Source organism: Rhinichthys klamathensis, unplaced genomic scaffold (genome assembly GCF_029890125.1).
Source record: "Rhinichthys klamathensis goyatoka isolate OS25496 unplaced genomic scaffold, OSU_Roscu_1.1 h1tg000006l_1, whole genome shotgun sequence".
Taxonomy (NCBI): domain Eukaryota; kingdom Metazoa; phylum Chordata; class Actinopteri; order Cypriniformes; family Leuciscidae; genus Rhinichthys; species Rhinichthys klamathensis.
This window is the reverse complement of record NW_026606559.1, coordinates 6,513,787-6,533,810: the sequence shown is the minus strand read 5'-3', so window position 1 is coordinate 6,533,810 and position 20,024 is coordinate 6,513,787. Positions and strand designations below refer to the sequence as shown.

The window sequence follows — 20,024 nt, the reverse complement described above, 5'->3', positions numbered from 1 at the left end:
ACAACTCCTCTCCCTAGACTTCATCGGATAGTAAAGTGTTCATCGTATGCGCACTTCAGAGTCTCTGCAGAAGTAGTAGATCATCAAGTCCCCTAAAGGACCGCCGCTCTGCGTTTCACTCATAGCCGACTCACTCCATAACCTGTCCATAAACAATCAGTGTACATTTCTGAGAACATATTTTAACATCCTAAGTATGTATATTCGGTATATTTGTTTATGAAATCATAAAATTTTGATGATCAAAAAGCCCATGATGAATAACTCAACCCCTGGGTTCTTACGTCTGACCCAGGAGCTGGGTTACACAAAACTACCCAATCACTGGGTTGTTACATCTGACCCAGGAGCTGGGTGACACAAAAACTACCCAAACACTGGAAAAAATAACCCAAGGATTTGGGTAGAAAAAATAACCCAAGATTTTTTAAAGTGCATGTTCTTTTTTATGGGCTCCGGACTAGAGTCCTGCGCGGGACTGTTTTCTTCATCCCGCTCGCGCCCGCACCCGCCGAATTTCTGACCATTACCGCCCGCTCCCGCAACGTATGTGTTACACTCCCGCCCGCTCCCGCAATATGTATGTCCACTCCCGCCCTCACCCGCAAAACTCGGAGAATTTATTCCCGCACAATAATAGAGATGCATTGACTTTGTGTCTTCTCCTGTCCCGAAGGAAAAAAACGCGTATTTGTTTTGCTATTATTAAAGAGATTCATGGGGTTGTTGGTTTCGTTTCCCTGGCCTGCATGTATTCTGACGCACTGATCAGGAAGATGACTTGCCTTGCTCAGGTTTTGTGCTGTAAATACCTCGTTTAAGGTTCTTTTCCACATCATTGACATCTCCATCATGTCGTTAGGCTGCCTCCCGATCCCGCAGGGTTTTTTTTTGGCCGCCCATTCCCGCCCTCAGCAAAGTTCAAACCGCCCGCTCCCGCGAGATTTGCGTTGGGTCCCGCGGGACCCGGCGGGACTCAATCCCAATGCAGCCCTCTACTCCGTACGTTCACCTATATTCAGGGCCCAAAACTAACTTTCTTTCTCAACTGTTTATGCTCACTTAAGACAATTGACTATGTTATTAGGATACTCATCGAGACGGTAATTTTCCGTAATTTTCAAGAAGACGTGAAAGAGAGTTCAATATACTGTTCACGCCCTGTCTGAGACGCGGCTTTCTGGGTGCGCACTTCGGATGTTTAAACTTCCCACACATAGCGCAAAAGTCACGAATTGCACTTGAATATTTTACATTCGCTTAAACACTGGCCCGTCAACTGTCCAGAGAGTTGCTCACATTTGCTCACATTCATGTTCTCACAATATTGCATTGTTAGAATTCATAAAAATTTTACTGGCCAACTGGAGATTGGCACCTTTTCAAATACTCGCCAAAGCAAATTTTTACTCGCATTTGGCATTTGGTGAGTGTTCATTTTAGGGCCTATCTCTACTGTTTTAACACGGATTATTTTTTATTTTTTTTGTAGGATTGCCACTCAGAAATTGATAGTGATTTTCCAGAAATGTTTACAAAGGACAGGCAAGTGAAACATAACATTTTTGAAGCAGAAAGACTGAAATTGTCTTTTATTGTAAAACATACTCTAATAATCTTAATTTATTCACAACTTTGAAGAATAATTTTTAACAGCGTATATGACTACTGTGAATTTGGACATACTACTCTTTTCACATACTGTTTTTCACCTACAATATAGTTAAGAAGTATGCGTATTTTGGATGCTGCTGCAGTCTTGAATGAATCGGTTAAATCAATGATTCAATGACCTGCTCATAAAGTCATTTGTTGCCACCCACTTGTATAACTATGTACCTGCAGAAATGTTCACTATAAATGCTCACTCCTCTCTGTCTGCTGACTAAATCATAACATATTTTTCTTTCAATGATGCATGAAATATTCATGTTTACAATTAAGCCAAGGCTGAGTTAGTGTGTGGTTTTGAATCAGGCCCCTGGATGTATGATGTTTTGGAGGAACTTTTCCAGAACCGTCTGTTGAAATTCTTCTGAAAGAGGCTGCTGTACATGATTGGCTGAGATGATGGCCTGTGTAACAGTTGCTGGGCGGAGATTGGACAGTTGCCTCCATGGGTTTGCTGCTAACTGGTAACAGCGCTCTTATAGGATTCTCCTGTCTGCCTCTGACAAATCAACAGGAATGCAAGAAAACACTCCAGCGAATGAAAGTCAGCACTGATTATCCCTCCCCCGGTTTTTGTACGCACTTAGACAAGGAGGAGGTGGTAATCAGTGCGATTTTATACAGTCCTCCCACCAAAAGCATGGTGATTTATTTTTGTCAGAAGTGGCAAATTGCTTTCCACCAAATCTGTGCCTTAAAATATTCCCAATTAAGCCTCATTGCAGTGTGATTCGTACTGATTATGCAGTGTCAAGGCCATTAAAGACTCAAAATCACAGCAGTGACTTCTATTGTGAGTTATATAAGCTTTACATCACTATTATAGGTGAATAAATTGCTTCTTGAGAGATCTACTGTTAGATGTTAGATCTACTAAAGATTGTATATTTGTTCTCTATATTTTGAGACCCCACTATAATAGAGATATTGGCACTTTTACTTTGGTACTAAGCAACTATCACTCGCATTTTCTTTGGAACAATGCAACTAATCACAGTATAGTACAAATTTTGAAATGTTTGCACAATTAAGAGCCACAGCTCATCAGTGTGTTTCTTTGCCCTTGTGCTTTATAGAGGCATAACAAAACACCTCATGTTGAAAAGGTCTCTTCCATCGTGCACATTCCTTCAATAAGCCTGCTATTAGACTGAAGGTTACACATGTCTTTTTAATGGCACCATAGAAGCTTTAGTGTTGGTATATCATTTGGCAGATATAATCAAGTATAAATGCATTGCCACACTGGCAGGTTTTTGCTTAAAATTCATTTTAAAGATTAGACATGATCAGTTTTTGGGAATGATAAAACTGTCATTTTGGTCATTGATGCATTTCAAGGCCACCGCCTTCTAAGAAATCATGTCTCTGTTGGTTTTCTCAGTTTTGCCTTCTATTCTATCTGCTTGCACAATCTTTTCATAGTTTAACCTTGTGAGAGCAATTTGGTGCCATCAACTTCATGCAGTGAAATGAATAGCTCCTTTAGCTGGAAAATTTAATCTATGCAAGGTCAGTCGCAACTGAAGTTGACTGTTGGGTTGATCTCTCATCTTCATTTGTTGTAGAGGACAGCGTTACAGCCATGTGTTTATGACTCTGGTAGCATGTGATTAAAAGCGCACTCATTAATCTGGCAATCAGCGTGTTAAAAGCTGCTTTTATAAGCAAACAACAAGATTTAATATTTCCCCCCGGCTCTGATGGAAAAAGGTGACGCTGCCAAAGCGAATTAGCCTATCAGTGCGTCTTCTTAATGCTTCACAGCAGTCTTCACTTATGAGGGAAAAACAAATGCTGGAGCTGCACGTCTGAGCAGACAGGTCTATCTGTAAGCGAGCGTGTCTGAGCCCTGTGCTGTTTTCGTGTCTCTTCTTCATGAATTGCCATAAAAACATTACATCCTTATCCTGCTTGCCAACCATCCTGTTTTATGATCCTTTGAAGGAGGCTTATTGGATTAGGGGAAATAAATAATATTTTGTCGTTTTAGTCTGTAGACTAAATGTAGAGTATGTTGAGAAAAACATGTCTGCACATTTATAGAGTTGCGCTTGACCTGAGAGATTAACAACTTTGAGGGGTTGATGTGTGCAATATCCTTATTATTCTGGTTTTATTTCTACCACTGTTCCTGCATTATAACTCCATTAATGCCATCAGAATAAAAGTAGATCAAACTAGATTTCACTGTTTTTCTGAAGACAATGGCTGCGTCCGAAATCGCGTACTATGTGAGTAGGTACTACATTTAAATAAGAACGTACTTCGCGACCGTTAAAAAAGTACGTTCTATATAGTATGAATACGGGTAGTATGAATGGAGTCCGGACGTACTACATGCGCCATGTTGGAATTGTCACGTGACATCCGCTGTCATAACAGCGCGGAAATTTAAAGAGCCCCATTCCACTGACTGCACCAACTTCGCGCTGTTTTTAGTTCTGCTTTCTGTTTTCATCGGCGTCTGTCAGCTGCTCGCAGATCACGCCTTCATCGAGAGCTTTTGCGGAGTTTCTCAAATAACGTAAGTAACATTTATTTACCTAATAAATTTTACTTCAGAAAACACACACACAAACCTATGAACAATGACAGATGTTGATTTTTGGCAAGGAAAAAACAATTTATTTGCTTGTGATATTACCATCGATGAATAAACATGAATGAATCAATAGATACATGCATGTGTGTCTGTGTGTACCTGTTACCTCTATTGATTCATTCATTGATGGTAGGCTAATAGCACAAGCGGTGTGCCTGTTTGCTTGTGTATGTACGTGTGTGTGTGTATATATATATATATATATATATATATATATATATATATATATATATATATACATATACATGTATGTTAGATTTTATGGCAATAGGTTCTTTTCATTGCCATTACAGTGAAATTACTGAACACAAATATACAAGCTTGTTAAAAATTATAATTCATTTAAACTACTACATCTGAAGTCAAATATATAATGTTATATATATATACACATTTGACTTCAGATGTAAAGTGACATCTTAAAATTTCTTCTAGAATTATAGTTTTTATCAAGCTTGTATATTATGATATATATATACACACACAGACATATATTCAAATACATCATGCATAAGAAATGGATCATATACATATAAATACATACATATTATATTTATAAATAAGCCAACACAGGAAACAAGTGTCTTGTTGATTCAAATTGTATTTTATATTAAAACTATATAAATGTTTACAGATTGTGAGCCCTACTGCCACCTGAATGCTGCTGTGCCAATTCTTTGGCTGTATTTTGAAGATGGAGCTGACCGGGGCGGAGGTCAGCTCCATCTTCAAAATACAGCCAAAGAATTGGCACAGCAGCCTCCGACTTTCACGGCAGTCCATCCAGTCCCTGATTGCTGCAGTGAAACCAGATTGCGACCATGGGTGGGAAAAGGACGTTGAGGTGCTGGTGTTCCCGACCTTTACTGGCTGGCCCATGCAGCATCGTACCGGGTCGTGCCACTCGCCTTTGACATCCCGAAGTCTACTGTGCACAGAATGAGTAAGGCAGTCATCAGCATTTTGAGACAGGTTATCGCTTTCCCCAGCGTAGATGACCTGGAGGCAGTGGGAGCAGGTTTTACCCAGCTGGCAGGGTCTCCAGCTTTCAGTGTAGTAGCTGGTGTATCACATCCGCATCAAACCACTAGCAAGTGACGTCCAGTGCTACTTCAACCGGAAAGCTTAATTCTATCCAGCTGCAGGCCATCACTGACCACCAGGGGAAGTTCCTCGACATTTTTGTTGGGTATCCTGGGTCGGTGCACGATGCCAGGGTGCTGAAGAACAGCCCTGTGTACACTGGCCGGCTGTTTCCTCCTGCAGGAAAGTGCATCCTTGGAGATGGTGGGTATCCTTGCCTCGTCTTGTACACATGCGTTGAAAAAAAAACATATTGAATCATTTTAAAGTGATGCCCTACAAATGAGATTGCTATTATCAAAGTCCCTTTAGATCTTTTTAGAAACCTGTGAAAGTTACCTTACTGAAGCTGCTAAAGTTAATTGTCTTTCCTCATGATGACACCATAATATATTTTTTTTAATACTTTTCCTTTTGGTGGTGCTTTAAGCTGTATTATACTAACTTATGCCTAAGTTATGTGATTTTGTTTTAAGCTTTGTATTCTGTATCCATTTAAAAGTTAATACACAAGTGATTTGGTGCCTAAAGTGGAAGAATGGGTAGATGTAATGCTAAGCATTTATAAGATGGAAAAGCTAACTGCGTCATTAAGATTGGAAGTCGATAAATTTAACAATATCTGGAAAGGATGGATTAAATATATTAGGCAACATAGAACGGATTTTGTTTAGAGACTTGTGGTAAGGTCTGAATGTTTTATGAATACCTCTTTAATGTACTATGTAGAAGGATGAAGAAAGCAAATTTACTATGCAAGGATTGTCACGGAGAGTAACACATACCACACCCCAGTTCTAAGCTACAATTTTATTTTAGTTTTATGTTTATGTTTGGTTTATGTTTCAAAAAACGAATGTCTTATCATTAAGGGAATTCAAGGAAAAACAAGTTTTGACTATTTAAATATTGTCAATGTTTGCCTTCCTTGTTGTTCTGTAAAATTCATATTGTGAAAAGACAATAAAATATAAATGAAAAAATAAATAAAAGTTAATACACAACAATAAAGCAAATACATTTTAAAGGTGTCTGAAGTGTGTGGGTATTTCTCTACAGTGCGGCATTCATAGTCAGACAATATATTTTTCAGATATACCTGGAATTTGCTTGTTTGCTTGTAAAACATATAATTCGTTAAAAGATTGCATTACAGGGCCAAACATGAGCATGATTCAACCATGACAGAATTCTTATTTTGGGGTGAACTATAAAAAGAATAAAAAATAACGGTAACACTTTACTTGAAGGGGGGCGGCATAAGACTAACATGACACCTTCATAATAATGACATGACACATGTTTGTTTATGACAACTCATTAAGTGTCATTTGCTCAATTATTACTTTTTTAATGCAAATATGACATTTTTTTAGACAAACTTGACACTGACAGGTTATGATGTAGGCCTATTGGTTTATGTCAAGTTGTCATGACAAAGACATCTCAAACTGTCATATTTGCATTAAAAATGTCAAAATTGAGCGAATGACACTTAGTGACAGTTGTCATAAACATGCATAAAACCACCTTAATATTAATGACATGTGTCATGTCATGATTATAAAGGTGTCATGTCAGTCTTATGCACACCCCTTCAAGTCAAGTGTTACCAAAATAACTTACTTTATATTTTTGTTTAAGGTTTTGCCCTCTAGGCTCTGCTCTGTGATAAAAACTGCAATAAATGCACAGAAATCAAGCATAAAAGAAATGCAGTAAGAGATTGAGTCGAAATGTTTACATCTAAGCTACAAATAACTTACCATTGAATCTACATATTCTTAATCTTACCATTTTGCCCCTGCAAAATCAACACAGGATTTAACATGTGATGAACTATGGTCAATCTATTAATGTTACATTGACAAGTTGAGGTTAGTTACACTTGTTAACAGTAGTTTGCTATGTAGCCAACACATATTTCATAATAACAACACCGGTAAAGGAGAAATAAAATCGTTTTAAAATAAATAAAATAAAAGTTGTGTAACTATCTCATTAAACTGCGAAACAACGAACGTCTTTGTTTAAAGAAAACAGAGTTAGCTAGCTGACAGGCATTAGCTCGTTCTGTTCGGTAATAATGATAATGATAAAAAGTGTCATTTTGCAGCCAATTCAGAAAATTGTACCCGCGATTTACATTATTTAAACGTTTAACACGTCAATGGTTTACTTATATGATGTTAAACAAACACAATTTAACCACAAATAAACAAAAAGTGTTTTATATAGTACTTACACTTGAAAACTCCCGCGTCTCCGGTTTCCGGCATTTTCAAATATAACGGCGTCAACTCCTCTCCCGTGGCATCATGGGATAGCAAAGTGTCCATCGTATGCGCACTTCAGAATCTCGCCGGAAGTAGTAGGTCATCCGGGTACTTTTCGCATACTGTTTTTCGAATTCTATGATTTCGGACATACTACTCTGCTCGCGTACTGTTTTTCGCATACTATATAGTATGGAAGTACGCGATTTCGGACGCAGCCCATACTAGTGTGTTGTGGATGGTTTCCAAGGTGATGCTGTGCTGTTGCTAAGGTGCTCTGGGTGGTTTCTAGGGTGATACTAGGTGTTTTCTTCCAGTCTGGTGTAAAAAGAGTCTCTGTGTTCGTTTTGTTTTTAGATAAGGCTTAGATCTCTTCTTGAATTAAGGAAAACACACTTTACATTATCTGCAGTAGAATGAAACGACTATTAAAATCAATATCACAGAAAAGCATAATGTCACCAATGCTCTTGTTGCTAATAGGCTAATATTTGTTGTATAGCACTGTAACTCAGTGTAGCTTAGAAAACCAAAGAATGGAGAACCGTGGGCAGCTTCACTACAAAGAGAGACTCTTGAACACTATCACAAAACAGCGAAATGTATCACACGTACCACGTTTCATCAGGTAACGTTTCATCGGTATTTAGACTTAAGGGTATGAAAACTTTTGAATGGGTTTTCTTGAATAAATTCAGCCCACTGTTTTGTCTGTAAACATTTGTTATGTGAAACAGCCTTTTCAATTGACCCTTCGCTAAGCCACGCCCGAAAACCGCCACTGGCCAATCGTGGCTTAGCAACCGTAACTAGGCGCGGGAGGTCTGTCAAGCTTTCGAGCGAGGGAAACATGCCGACGCGTTGTGCGTATGGATTGTGCAAATCTGATACCCGGTATTCTAAAAGTTTGCACGGTGGGGTGGCATTTTTTCTCTTCCCGAAACCTAAAAGCCAAAGGGGAGAAATCCCGGGCGTGGATCAAGCAGTGTGGAGACCCATTAACAACTAAATGTCGACAGGATTAACAAAAAAAAAAACGCCTATTGCTTGGAAATAATGGCGGTTCTTTGTTCATAATGCATATATTTGAACGTAAAATAAGACGATTAAAGGCAAGACGGAGGCTCACTGACATACTTTAAAATATATTTCAGCATTTTGTTAATCGACGGCCTACTAATGTTACCCCTGTAACTTTACCCCAATCCGATCGCGGCTCTCCCGGTGTTAGATTGATGGATAAACTGTTTGATTTGTAATTATTAGATTATTTTCACATTTCACTTACTCTGTCTGCTGTGCATGAACATAGCTGTTCAATTTGTGTGTTTCCCATGTGAATGGTCTCCTAAGGAGGCGGCTGCTCCTTGCGCTGGGACCTAACGTTATAGGCTTTAGCTTCAATTTTGATGAAATTATTCTCTAATCGGTTGCATATTATGTCGTGGATATATCCCTCGAATGCATACTGCTGTCCCTTTTGTCTTGCTCTCTCAGATATTTCACCTGTTCGCCAAAAATGACTAATTATCTCCTTGGGAATGTCTGACACCAGTGCATTCACACTGTAATAGACGTGGCAGCCGCGAAAGCTTGACAGGCGTAGCAACAGTAACTAAGGAGGGCGGGGCTTAGCGAAGGGTCAATTCAATTAAATTCACATTTATTTGTATAGCGCTTTTCACAATACATATCTTTCAAAGCAGCTTTACAGAAAATTTACCATTGGCACAGAGTTTGCGTTATCTGTTGTCCTCGCAGGAGTTTTTCAGGGCAAAACCAAATCAAAAAACAACATGCAATTTTTACAATTTATTTTGCTAAAATGGTGCATGGTGGATGTACATACAGTATCTCACAAAAGTGAGTACACCCCTCACATTTCAGCAAACATTTTAGTATATCTTCTCAAGGGACAATACTATAGAAATGAAACTTGGATAGATTTAGAGTAGTCAATGTGCTGCTTGTATAGCGTTATATATTTACTGTCCTCTGAAAATAACTCAACATACAGCCATTATTGTCAAAATAGCTGGCAACAAAAGAGAGTACACCCTAAGTGAACATGTCAAAACTGTATCCAAAGTGTCACTTTTTTGTGTGAGCCCCATTGTTATCTAGCACTGCCTTAATCTTCCTGGGCATGGAATTCACCAGAGCTTCACAGGTTGTTGCTGGGATCCTCTTCCACTCCTCCATAATGACATCACAGAGTTGCTGGATGTTAGATACAGGGTGCTTCTCCACCTTCTGCTTGAGGATGCCCCACAGGTGCTCAATAGGGTTCAGGTCTGGAGACATACTTGGCCACTCCATCACCTTCACCTTCAGCTTCCTCAGCAAGGCAGTTGTCATCTTGGCGGTGTGTTTGGGGTCGTTATCATGCCATTCAGCCCAGTTACTGAAGGGAGGGCATCATGTTCTGCTTCAGAATGTTGGCAGTATGTTAGAATCAATGTTTCCCTCAATGAAGCGCAGCTCCCCAATACCAGCAGCACTCATGCAGCCCCAGACCATGATGCTACCACCACCATGCTTGACTCTAGGCAAGACACAATTTTCTTGGTACTGCTTACCAGTGCTTCGCTACACATGCTGGACACCATCTGAGCCAAACAAGTTTATCTTAGTCTCATCAGACCACAGGACATGGTTCCAGTAATTCATGCTCTTAGACAGGTTGCTTTCAGCAAACGTTTTGCGGGCTTTCATGTGAGCCAGTTTCAGAAGATGCTTCCTTCTGGGACGATGGCCATGCAAACCGACTTGTTGCAGTGTGCGGCGTATGGTCTGAGCAACCTCTAAAGCAATGCTGGCAGCACTCATGCGTCTGTTTTTTGAAGCCAGCTTCTGGACCTGATGCACAGCACAAGGACTTAACTTCTTTGATTGACCCTTGCGAGACCTGTTCCAAGTGGAACCCGTCTTGGAAAACCTCTGTATGACCCTGGCCACTGTACTGTAACTCAGTTTCAGGGTGTTACCAATCTTCTTATAGCCTAGGTCAACTTTGTGGAGAGCAACAATTCTAATTTTCAAATCCTTAGAGAGTCCTTTGCCATGAGGTGTCATGTTGAACATCCAGTGGTCAGAATGAGAGAATTGTACTCAAAGCACAAATTTTAACTGCTCTAATACAAGATACACAAATTTGTATGGTCCTGTCAAGCAGACAAAAACATGAAAATGATGAATAGGACATGTGGCTTTGCATGATTAAACGACATACAGCTATTATCACTTAGGGTGTATTCACTTTTGTTGCCAGCTATTTTGACAATAATGGCTGTATGTTGAGTTATTTTCAGAGGACAGTAAATATATACTGCTATACAACCAGCACATTGACTACTCTAAAATCTATCCAAGTTTCATTTCTATAGTATTGTCCCTTAAGAAGATATACTAAAATGTTTGAGGGGTGTACTCACTTTCGTGAGATACTGTATATGACCTGTAAATTCTTAATACAATAAATAGTTGAAATACATGTTTAATATTTTATACACACCCAAAGAATCTCAAGTGCATAGCAACCTCAAATTATAAAAGTGAAATTTTATCATCAGATGAACTGTTTCTGTCATACATATTTCATACACTATCAGTTTTGATGAGGTTAAGAATGTGATTGGTTGCCTCTGGAGCAGCACATGTTTTTGTCCTCGTTTGCATAGGAGCAAAATCATTCAACGCGTTTGATGCCAGGTGCATGCATACCAATCGCATTTGCACATTTTATTACCATATTCTTTTGTTTGGCTCAATTGCTTCTGCTGTAATTGATTTGCATCAGATTCAATATGCATCACGTGGTCTAAGAACGAAAGTAAAGCTTGTCACAAACAGTGATGTAAAGCAGAATTCATGACAGCGGAGCAACTCTGATGCTCCGTCTCGTGGGTCGTGTAGTTTGCTTGGTAACATGTATGAGAGAAAGCTATAGCGAGCTTTAGTAGGTCTTTATTAAAATAATCCATAAATACCTCCTCTGTAGCGTGTAAACAGCAGGACTTGTTCTTCTCCGAGCCACGGGAGTTAAAAAGATTGGCCCAGTGCCTAGCAACCAATGACTGCCTTAACAGCTTCACATGTGTGAGTTCTTCACATCACCGCTGGAGCCGGTCTTTTGTGTAAAATCGTCCGAGAAGTGCTGAACATCTGACACGGGTCTTTCCAACACACATCTCACTTGTAGTGCTGCTTTGTTTACTTGTCACCGTCTTTTGTGAAAGTCTTCATTTCTAACTGAATGGAGTAGATGATGTTCTTCAATCTTTTTTTTTTTTTTTTCAGAGTTTGTTCTAAACCTCTAACACTAAGTGTTAAAATTATGTGGTTGATTGTGCCTGAACCGCTGAGACTTTGTTTTGTTATGGTTACGTTTCAGTTATGGTTATGTATGCTTTAGATTACTGCTTTGTTGTAAACCTTATTCCTTTTAGTAAATTTAAAGCAAGACACCTCAGGCAAAAACTTTTTTTTTTTTTCTTGCACTGGTCAAATTTGAGATTTTGGCCTATATTTGGCTTTTCATAACGTGTTGTTTCAGACTAGTGGAAAGAAAACATTTAAAATACACTTTTAAGTGTATATTTTATTGCACTTATATCTATTTGCATCTGTAGATTTCAATTACAATACATATATTTAAAGTCAGAAATATCCACTTTAGCAGCACTTACACCAAATCAATTAATTTGGCATTTGCCTGATTTGCATTTTTTTTTTTTGTGTGTGAATTAAAAAATATATCTTAAATCCCCTGTGTAAAATCCTTTAACCCTAACATGTAAAAAAATAAAACAAGAATTTTGAACCTATAGCTTCCTCCAGTGTTGAGATTTCTCTTTTGGAAATTAATTAAATAATGCCTCATTTGCATATTTAAACATAACATTTCAGAAAACTTGTAATACAAAACATGTTTGCAGTTCTTAAATGGTTAGTTCACCCAAAAATAAAAATGTTGTCTTCATTTACTCACCCTCATGTTGTTCCAAACCTGTACAATTTTCTTTCTTCTGTTGAACACAAAAGAAGATATTTTGAATAATGTTGGTAACCAGACAGTTGACGGTAGCCATTGACTTACATATGATATTTTTTTCTACTATGGAAGTCAATGGCTACCGTCAATTGTTTGATTACCAACATTCTTTAAAATATATTATTTTGTGTTCAGCAGAAGACAACTTGAGAGTGAGTAAGTGATGAAATTATTTTTTATTTTTGGGTGAACTAACTCTTTAATGTAACCAATCAACAACGAATGTATGTTGATACCCTACTGGAGTATGTTGCCGTAATATTTAAGTTTGACTGTCTCCTCATGTCAACGTTATATTTCCATAATTGTGATTAGCCTTTTCTTGGACAGTTTATAGCTGTCTGTACACTACACAGTGACATACAGTGATTCTTATGCACAGACGGCAGAAAGCAAGACTGAAGTCTAATTTAATATGCAGAGAAATAAAACTAACTAACACTAGTTGTGTTGGAAATGAAGGCTTAAAAACAGGCGGCAAAACTTGCGTCATTCGAGTCAGGCTTTATACCCCCTCCCCCATCCCCCATCCCCCATCCAGCAGCCTTTAATGAAGGCAGGTTTTAAAATGTTATTTAATTTGATTTAGCATTTTTATGAGACGAGCCCTTCTCTCAATCACATTTAACTGTTTATTGTTACATTAGCGGTCCTGCTTACAGTCTGGGTTTTGGACTACAGTTAATAAATGTGAGCGATTTCCATAAAATATTCAAAGAAGCCCATTATTGCTACGGCGGCTCATCTCTGCTGCTAAACTTCAATCAGTTTTGCATTTGAAACGCATTAAATGCCTGGGTGAAATGCTATCATCTGCACAGCAATATTTTTATAGCCGCTATTGGGGAAAGCGTGAACTTAAATGAGGTGCATTAATTCTGCTGTTTAATTATTTAGAGTATATTGATTTCACACAATGTTTGGATTTATTGCTCATTAAGTATTTAAAACACTCTTGTAATTTTCTTGTTTACTAGAGAGTACAATGGTATGACTGTAAATCTTGCAAAAAATAATTACACCGAACCATTGAAAGCTAATGGTCATTTTAAAATCGACTCTAATTAATTAATGAGAGATTTTAATAAGAGTGGGACATAGGGCTATTTCTGTACATGCTTGTTGGAGTTCTGAGGCTAAATCTACCATATCTGAGTACCATTTTAACAAATCTTGGAATGTTGATCATATTGGTCACCGTTGATTTCACCAATAAAATCACAAATTTTCATAAATGAATATTACAGTATTTTATATAACTAGGCCTATGTACGAATTTCTTTATTTCATTTTTGGCCATTTGCTAATTTTATTGATACAGTTAAAAATATTAAAACTTTAAGACATGAAAGACATTTCCCATCTTTTTTTAAAGTCTTTTATAGAAGCATCAAATTAGGAGGTAACACTTTACAATAAGGTGTCATTTGTTAACATAGTTAATGTGTTAACTAAAATTAACTAACGATAAGCAATACATTTGTTAATTATTCATCATTGTTAACATTAGTTAATACAAATATAACGGTTCATTGTTTGTTCATGTTGGTTCACAGTGCATTAACAAATGTTAACATATACAAATTTTGATTTTAATAATGTATTAGTAAATATTGATATTAATATTAACTAAGATTAATAAATGCTGTAGAAGAATTGTTCTTTCTTAGTTAGTTCAAGTTAACTAATGCAGTTAACTAATGTTACTTGGTAAAGTGTTACCAGTTAGGATTTAGATACATGACCAGATGTTTGTTAATGTGTAAAGTAGTAGTAACTATTGACCTGCAGCAATTACTTTGTAGTTTTAATCCTGACCAATGGATGGCGCTGCTGTTTTATCTGTTATGTGTGTGTTTGTGCAGATGATGGAGAGGACAGAAGTGCAGAGAATGACAAGTCTTCACCAGTCAAGCAGGTGAGATGCTCTAACCTCATCATGATCTCTAATACTCTTACTAGACAGGCATAAACTCAATCTGCACACATATGGTTCATTTCATAACAGAGTTACTCAGAAAGCTTTTCAGCCTTTGCAAGAATATATTAATATATATATATATATATATATATATATATATATATATATATATATAACCCTACCCCTAAACCTACCCATTACAGACAATGTTTTTCATTTTTAGATTTTTAAAACACTTTGGTACGTTTAGTACATTTAGTCCCTTGGGGGGACAGATGTCCCCATACTGTAGCGAATACGAATACACACACACACACACACACACACACACACACACACACACACACACACACACACACACACACACACACACACATAAACACATTGTGTTTTCATGTTTTATGGGGACATTCCATAGACATAATGATTTTTATACTGTACAAACTGTATACTGTATTATATCCCCTTACACTAACCCAACCCCTAAACCTGCCCATCACACAAAACTTTCTGCATTTTATATTTTCAAAAAACATCATTTAGTATGATTTCTAAGCTATTTTCCTCATAAGGACCAAAAAATGTCCCCACAAGGAAAAGGATTTCTGATATTGCCATATTTTTGAGGACATTTTGTCCCCACAATGTAGGGGATTACCAGGCCACACACACACACACACACACACACTCATTTATAATGTTGTTTAATTAAGGAGGCAGCAGAGGCCAGTCCAGAAATAGACGACTCATCCAAAACAGAGAGTGAACCAGCCGAAAACACAGAAGTAGACGACTCATCCAAAACAGAGAGTGAACCAGCCCAAAACACAGAAGTAGACGACTCATCCAAAATAGAGAGTGAACCAGCTCAAAACACAGAAGAATCACCATGTGACGGAGAAGAAGAGACGAAAGAAGAGGATGAAAAAAAAGAAAAGGAAGAGGAAGAAGAGAAAGAAGAGGATGAAAAAAAAGAAGAGGAAGAAGAGAAAGAGGAGGATGAAAAAAAAGAAAATGAAGAGGAAGAAGAGGATGGAGAGATAAAGGAAACGGGACTGACATCAGGGCCAGAGGCAAATGAAACCAGTGAAGAGAAGAAGGACGGAGAGTCTGATAGAGAGGACGAAGAAGAGAAACAAATGGAAGGAACAGAAGAGGAAAACCAGGAGAAAACAGAGGATGAGGGAGATCCAGAAGAAAAGACAGAAGAGAATCCAGATCCCAGTGAAGAAGAGTTGGCAAACACTGAGCGAGAGGACGAGAAAACTTAAAGTAGTTCACAGAGAAATTATCATTCTGTTATCATCTACTCACCCTCATGCCGTTCCAAAGCTGACTTTTATGCAGAATATAAAAGGAGATTTATATATATATATATATATATATATATATATATATATATATATATATATATATATATATATATATATATATAATGAGAGTAAGATTATCAAAATTAAGATAATCAACGAATAATTGCTTAAATATCTCCTCATTCACATTGTTGGAAAAGTGTGATCAGCACATTCTTCAAAATATCTTCATTTTTGTGTTCTAAAAAAAACCCAAAGTCATACATGTTTGAATTAGCTGGTGAGTAAATGATGACAGAATGATAATTGTGAATTATTCCTTTTAGAGTAATGATTAATGCTTTGATTACTACTAATTTATTCATATTATATTATTAATATTGTATTGAGATTACAATAATGTGAATTGATTTAATAACAGCTAACTTAAAAATATCTATTCTCCATATAACATCATTCCTCTGCAAATACAGTATCTGCTAAGCTAGGTGTAATGTTTGCTAAATATATTTATTTTAGACATTTATTTTGTAAAACAAAGCTAAATATATATAGATTTATGTTTCATGCCTCATGTTTCAGCATCTCCTCCATTGTTTATGACATATGATGTCAAGTTATTTGTCGTCATTATGATTATTATGCTATCATTCTAACCGGTTTAACTGAGTTGATTAACATCAGTCCTGAACGATAAGCTATATGCATACTAAAATACATATCTAAATAAATACAGTTGACTACTTTTACAAATCTGTCTGGATATCCCATTCATTCAGTGTGTCTTCTTTCATCAGAGAGTTTGTACTGTGTTGGTGTGAGGGTGTGTTTGTGTACGGTCAGTTTATTACACTGATGGTTAATGTAATACAAGTCACTAGATTTTGTCCATGGGGAATTGACTGATGGTTGTGGTTTGCTATTGGTCGATCTCATGTGAGTGACAGGTTGCCCCGCCTTCAAGTAAACGCATCATCAGTGAAGAGAAGAGTTGTTGCTGCAAGAGGGAGGGGACGTTTTTGAAGTATTTTGATTTAAAATTATGAGAAAAATTCCAAACCCACATTATTATTATTTTGGGGCTAATATATCCAGGCTGCTAATTTACATACAAGAACGGAAAGTGAATATCTCTTGTACCTTAAAAGTCGTTCATACATCTTGCACATATTCCAAGTCTTCTGAACTGAAGTCATTTAATGCTTTATAATGACCTGACTGAAATTTATTTTCATTTGAGTCTGTTCCTCACACAAAGCCTCGTATGATTTCAGCAGTCATATCGACTAACAGTGAGAACAATCTCCAAAATTTGTTTTACTATAGAAAAAAAATCTGTTTTTCTTTTATTAGGTGAACTTTTCCTCTCATTTTACCTAAATAGACCCCTTATGAATATTCAAATTATGTTATACACTCACCTAAAGGATTATTAGGAACACCATACTAATACTGTGTTTGACCCCCTTTCGCCTTCAGAACTGCCTTAATTCTACGTGGCATTGATTCAACAAGGTGCTGAAAGCATTCTTTAGAAATGTTGGCCCATATTGATAGGATAGCATCTTGCAGTTGATGGAGAGTTGTGGGATGCACATTCAGGGCACGAAGCTCCCGTTCCACCACATCCCAAAGATGCTCTATTGGGTTGAGATCTGGTGACTGTGGGGGCCATTTTAGTACAGTGAACTCATTGTCATGTTCATAAAACCAATTTGAAATGATTCGAGCTTTGTGACATGGTGCATTATCCTGCTGGAAGTAGCCATCAGAGGATGGGTATATGGTGGCCATAAAGGGATGGACATGGTCAGAAACAATGCTCAGGTAGGCCGTGGCATTTAAACGATGTACAATTGGCACTAAGGGGCCTAAAGTGTGCCAAGAAAACATCCCCCACACCATTACACCACCACCACCAGCCTGCACAGTGGTAACAAGACATGATGGATCCATGTTCTCATTCTGTTTACGCCAAATTCTGACTCTACCATCTGAATGTCTCAACAGAAATCGAGACTCATCAGACCAGGCAACATTTTTCCAGTCTTCAACTGTCCAATTTTGGTGAGCTCTTGCAAATTGTAGCCTCTTTTTCCTATTTGTAGTGGAGATGAGTGGTACCCGGTGGGGTCTTCTGCTGTTGTAGCCCATCCGCCTCAAGGTTGTGCGTGTTGTGGCTTCAAAAATGCTTTGCTGCATACCTCGGTTGTAACAAGTGGTTATTTCAGTCAAAGTTGCTCTTCTATTAGCTTGAATCAGTCGGCCCATTCTCCTCTGACCTCTAGCATCAACAAGGCATTTTCGCCCACAGGACTGCCACATATTTAGCCTGGGAAAACCCGGACAACTTCCGGCAAATTTAGATTTGCTCTGAAAGTTAGTCTGGCAAAGAGCTCATTCAAGCCCATTTCCAATTCGTCGAAATCGAGGCACCAAACAGAAACGTCGGGGCGGGCTTTACATGATGACGACAGCGCTGGGATTTTGAAGCAGATTTTGTAGCCTAACTTACATTACAAAGATGGTTGCCGCCGTCAAACATCACTCGTTCGAATCAGCTATCTGTTTTAAGCGATTTGAACGTTTCCTTTTTGTTAAAAACCGAGCAAAGAACAACACTCCGAGATGTTTCTCCACCGCTCTGCATACGTCATCTCCTTCACCACTCTGATTGGTTTTAGGTCTATCCGCGACGTCCGTTGGTGACGCCCCTCTGGAAATGATTTGTCTATGACGCTTTGCCAGACCATAACTCAGTTACAACTGAGAATGGTCTGGTTTTAACCAGGCTACCGCATACTGGATGTTTTTCCCTTTTCACACCATTCTTTGTAAACCCTAGAAATGGTTGTGCGTGAAAATCCCAGTAACTGAGCAGATTGTGAAATACTCAGACTGGCCCGTCTGGCACCAACAACCATGCCACGCTCAAAATTGCTTAAATCACCTTTCTTTCCCATTCTGACATTCAGTTTGGAGTTCAGGAGATTGTCTTGACCAGGACCACACCCCTAAATGCATTGAAGCAACTGCCATGTGATTGGTTGATTAGATAATTGCATTAATGAGAAATTGAACAGGTGTTCCTAATAATCCTTTAGGTGAGTGTATATGCTATGTATTTTATTATTATTATTATTCTTTTTAATTGGGTTATAAACCAGAGTAATTAGAGAGGTTTTTGCCGTCTAAAAAAGGTGAATAACAGGTCACCCTATAATAGACATTTCCATCAGTGACTACGTTTACAAGCGTTCAATTTTCGGGTTATGGTCGGGTTAAAGGTGCAATGTGTAATATTTCTGAGGATCTATTGACAGAAATGCAATATAAGATCCATAACTATGTGTTCAGTGGTGTATAAAGACATTACTCAATGAACCGTTATGTTTTTATTACCTTAGAATGAGACATTTATACCTACATAACCGCGGGCACCCCCTCCTATGAAGGTCGACATATTGTGACGTCATGTTTCTACCGTAGCCGACAGCGAACAAACAGCGCTACAGAGCGCGTTTCGTCACTACCTTGAAAGAGAAGCCGCAGAAGCTAGCCATAGACACCGTGAGTAGTGACTTTTCCCTTGTCAGTGGTGTGAAATATGTAGTTGGATTGTTTCATGTAACTTAGTTCTTCTCCCTCGCTGTGTTATACTTTGACAATCAGCTGATTAGTACTATTGACCGTAAAACAGTAACGTTACAGGAGACACCAACACGTCGATCGCGGTCGACAAGTCGATCTTGGAAGCATTTTAAGTCGATCGCGAAGAGTTTTCAAAACCAGAGAAAAAAAAACAATATTTGTATTCATTATTATTTATTAATTTGTGTGTAGTAAATGGTGTCTAGGGGACCTTTGCGCTCGTGCGGACGCGTCAAGTATAAACAATGCTTTACGCTTTAACCACCTCAGCCACAGCCCTACAGCATAACAGCTCATATTAGCCAGCTAAACTTTTACTACCCTGTTAGAAAAAATATGTAGTTGGATAGTTTCATGTGGTTCTTCTCCCTCGCTGTATTATGGGTTTGCTATGTGGGGAGAAATGTGCTGGTTACGTTCGTGAGACAATCAGCTGACTACTATTATTATA

The 20,024-nt window shown here is 38.0% G+C and overlaps 1 protein-coding gene across 2 annotated transcripts in view; it reads left to right on the top strand.

Moving 5' to 3' along the window:
- The window catches only part of LOC130090389 (doublecortin domain-containing protein 2-like), a 36,052-nt gene extending 20,092 nt beyond the window's left edge, over positions 1-15,960 (top strand). For both annotated transcript variants that reach the window (XM_056257755.1, XM_056257748.1), the window contains exons 8-9: positions 14,554-14,606; positions 15,323-15,960. In XM_056257755.1, the coding sequence (XP_056113730.1) occupies positions 14,554-14,606; positions 15,323-15,880 (611 nt within the window). In that variant the 3' untranslated portion in view covers positions 15,881-15,960. The remainder of the gene's footprint in view (positions 1-14,553; positions 14,607-15,322) is intronic.
- Positions 15,961-20,024: the final 4,064 nt, after the last annotated feature.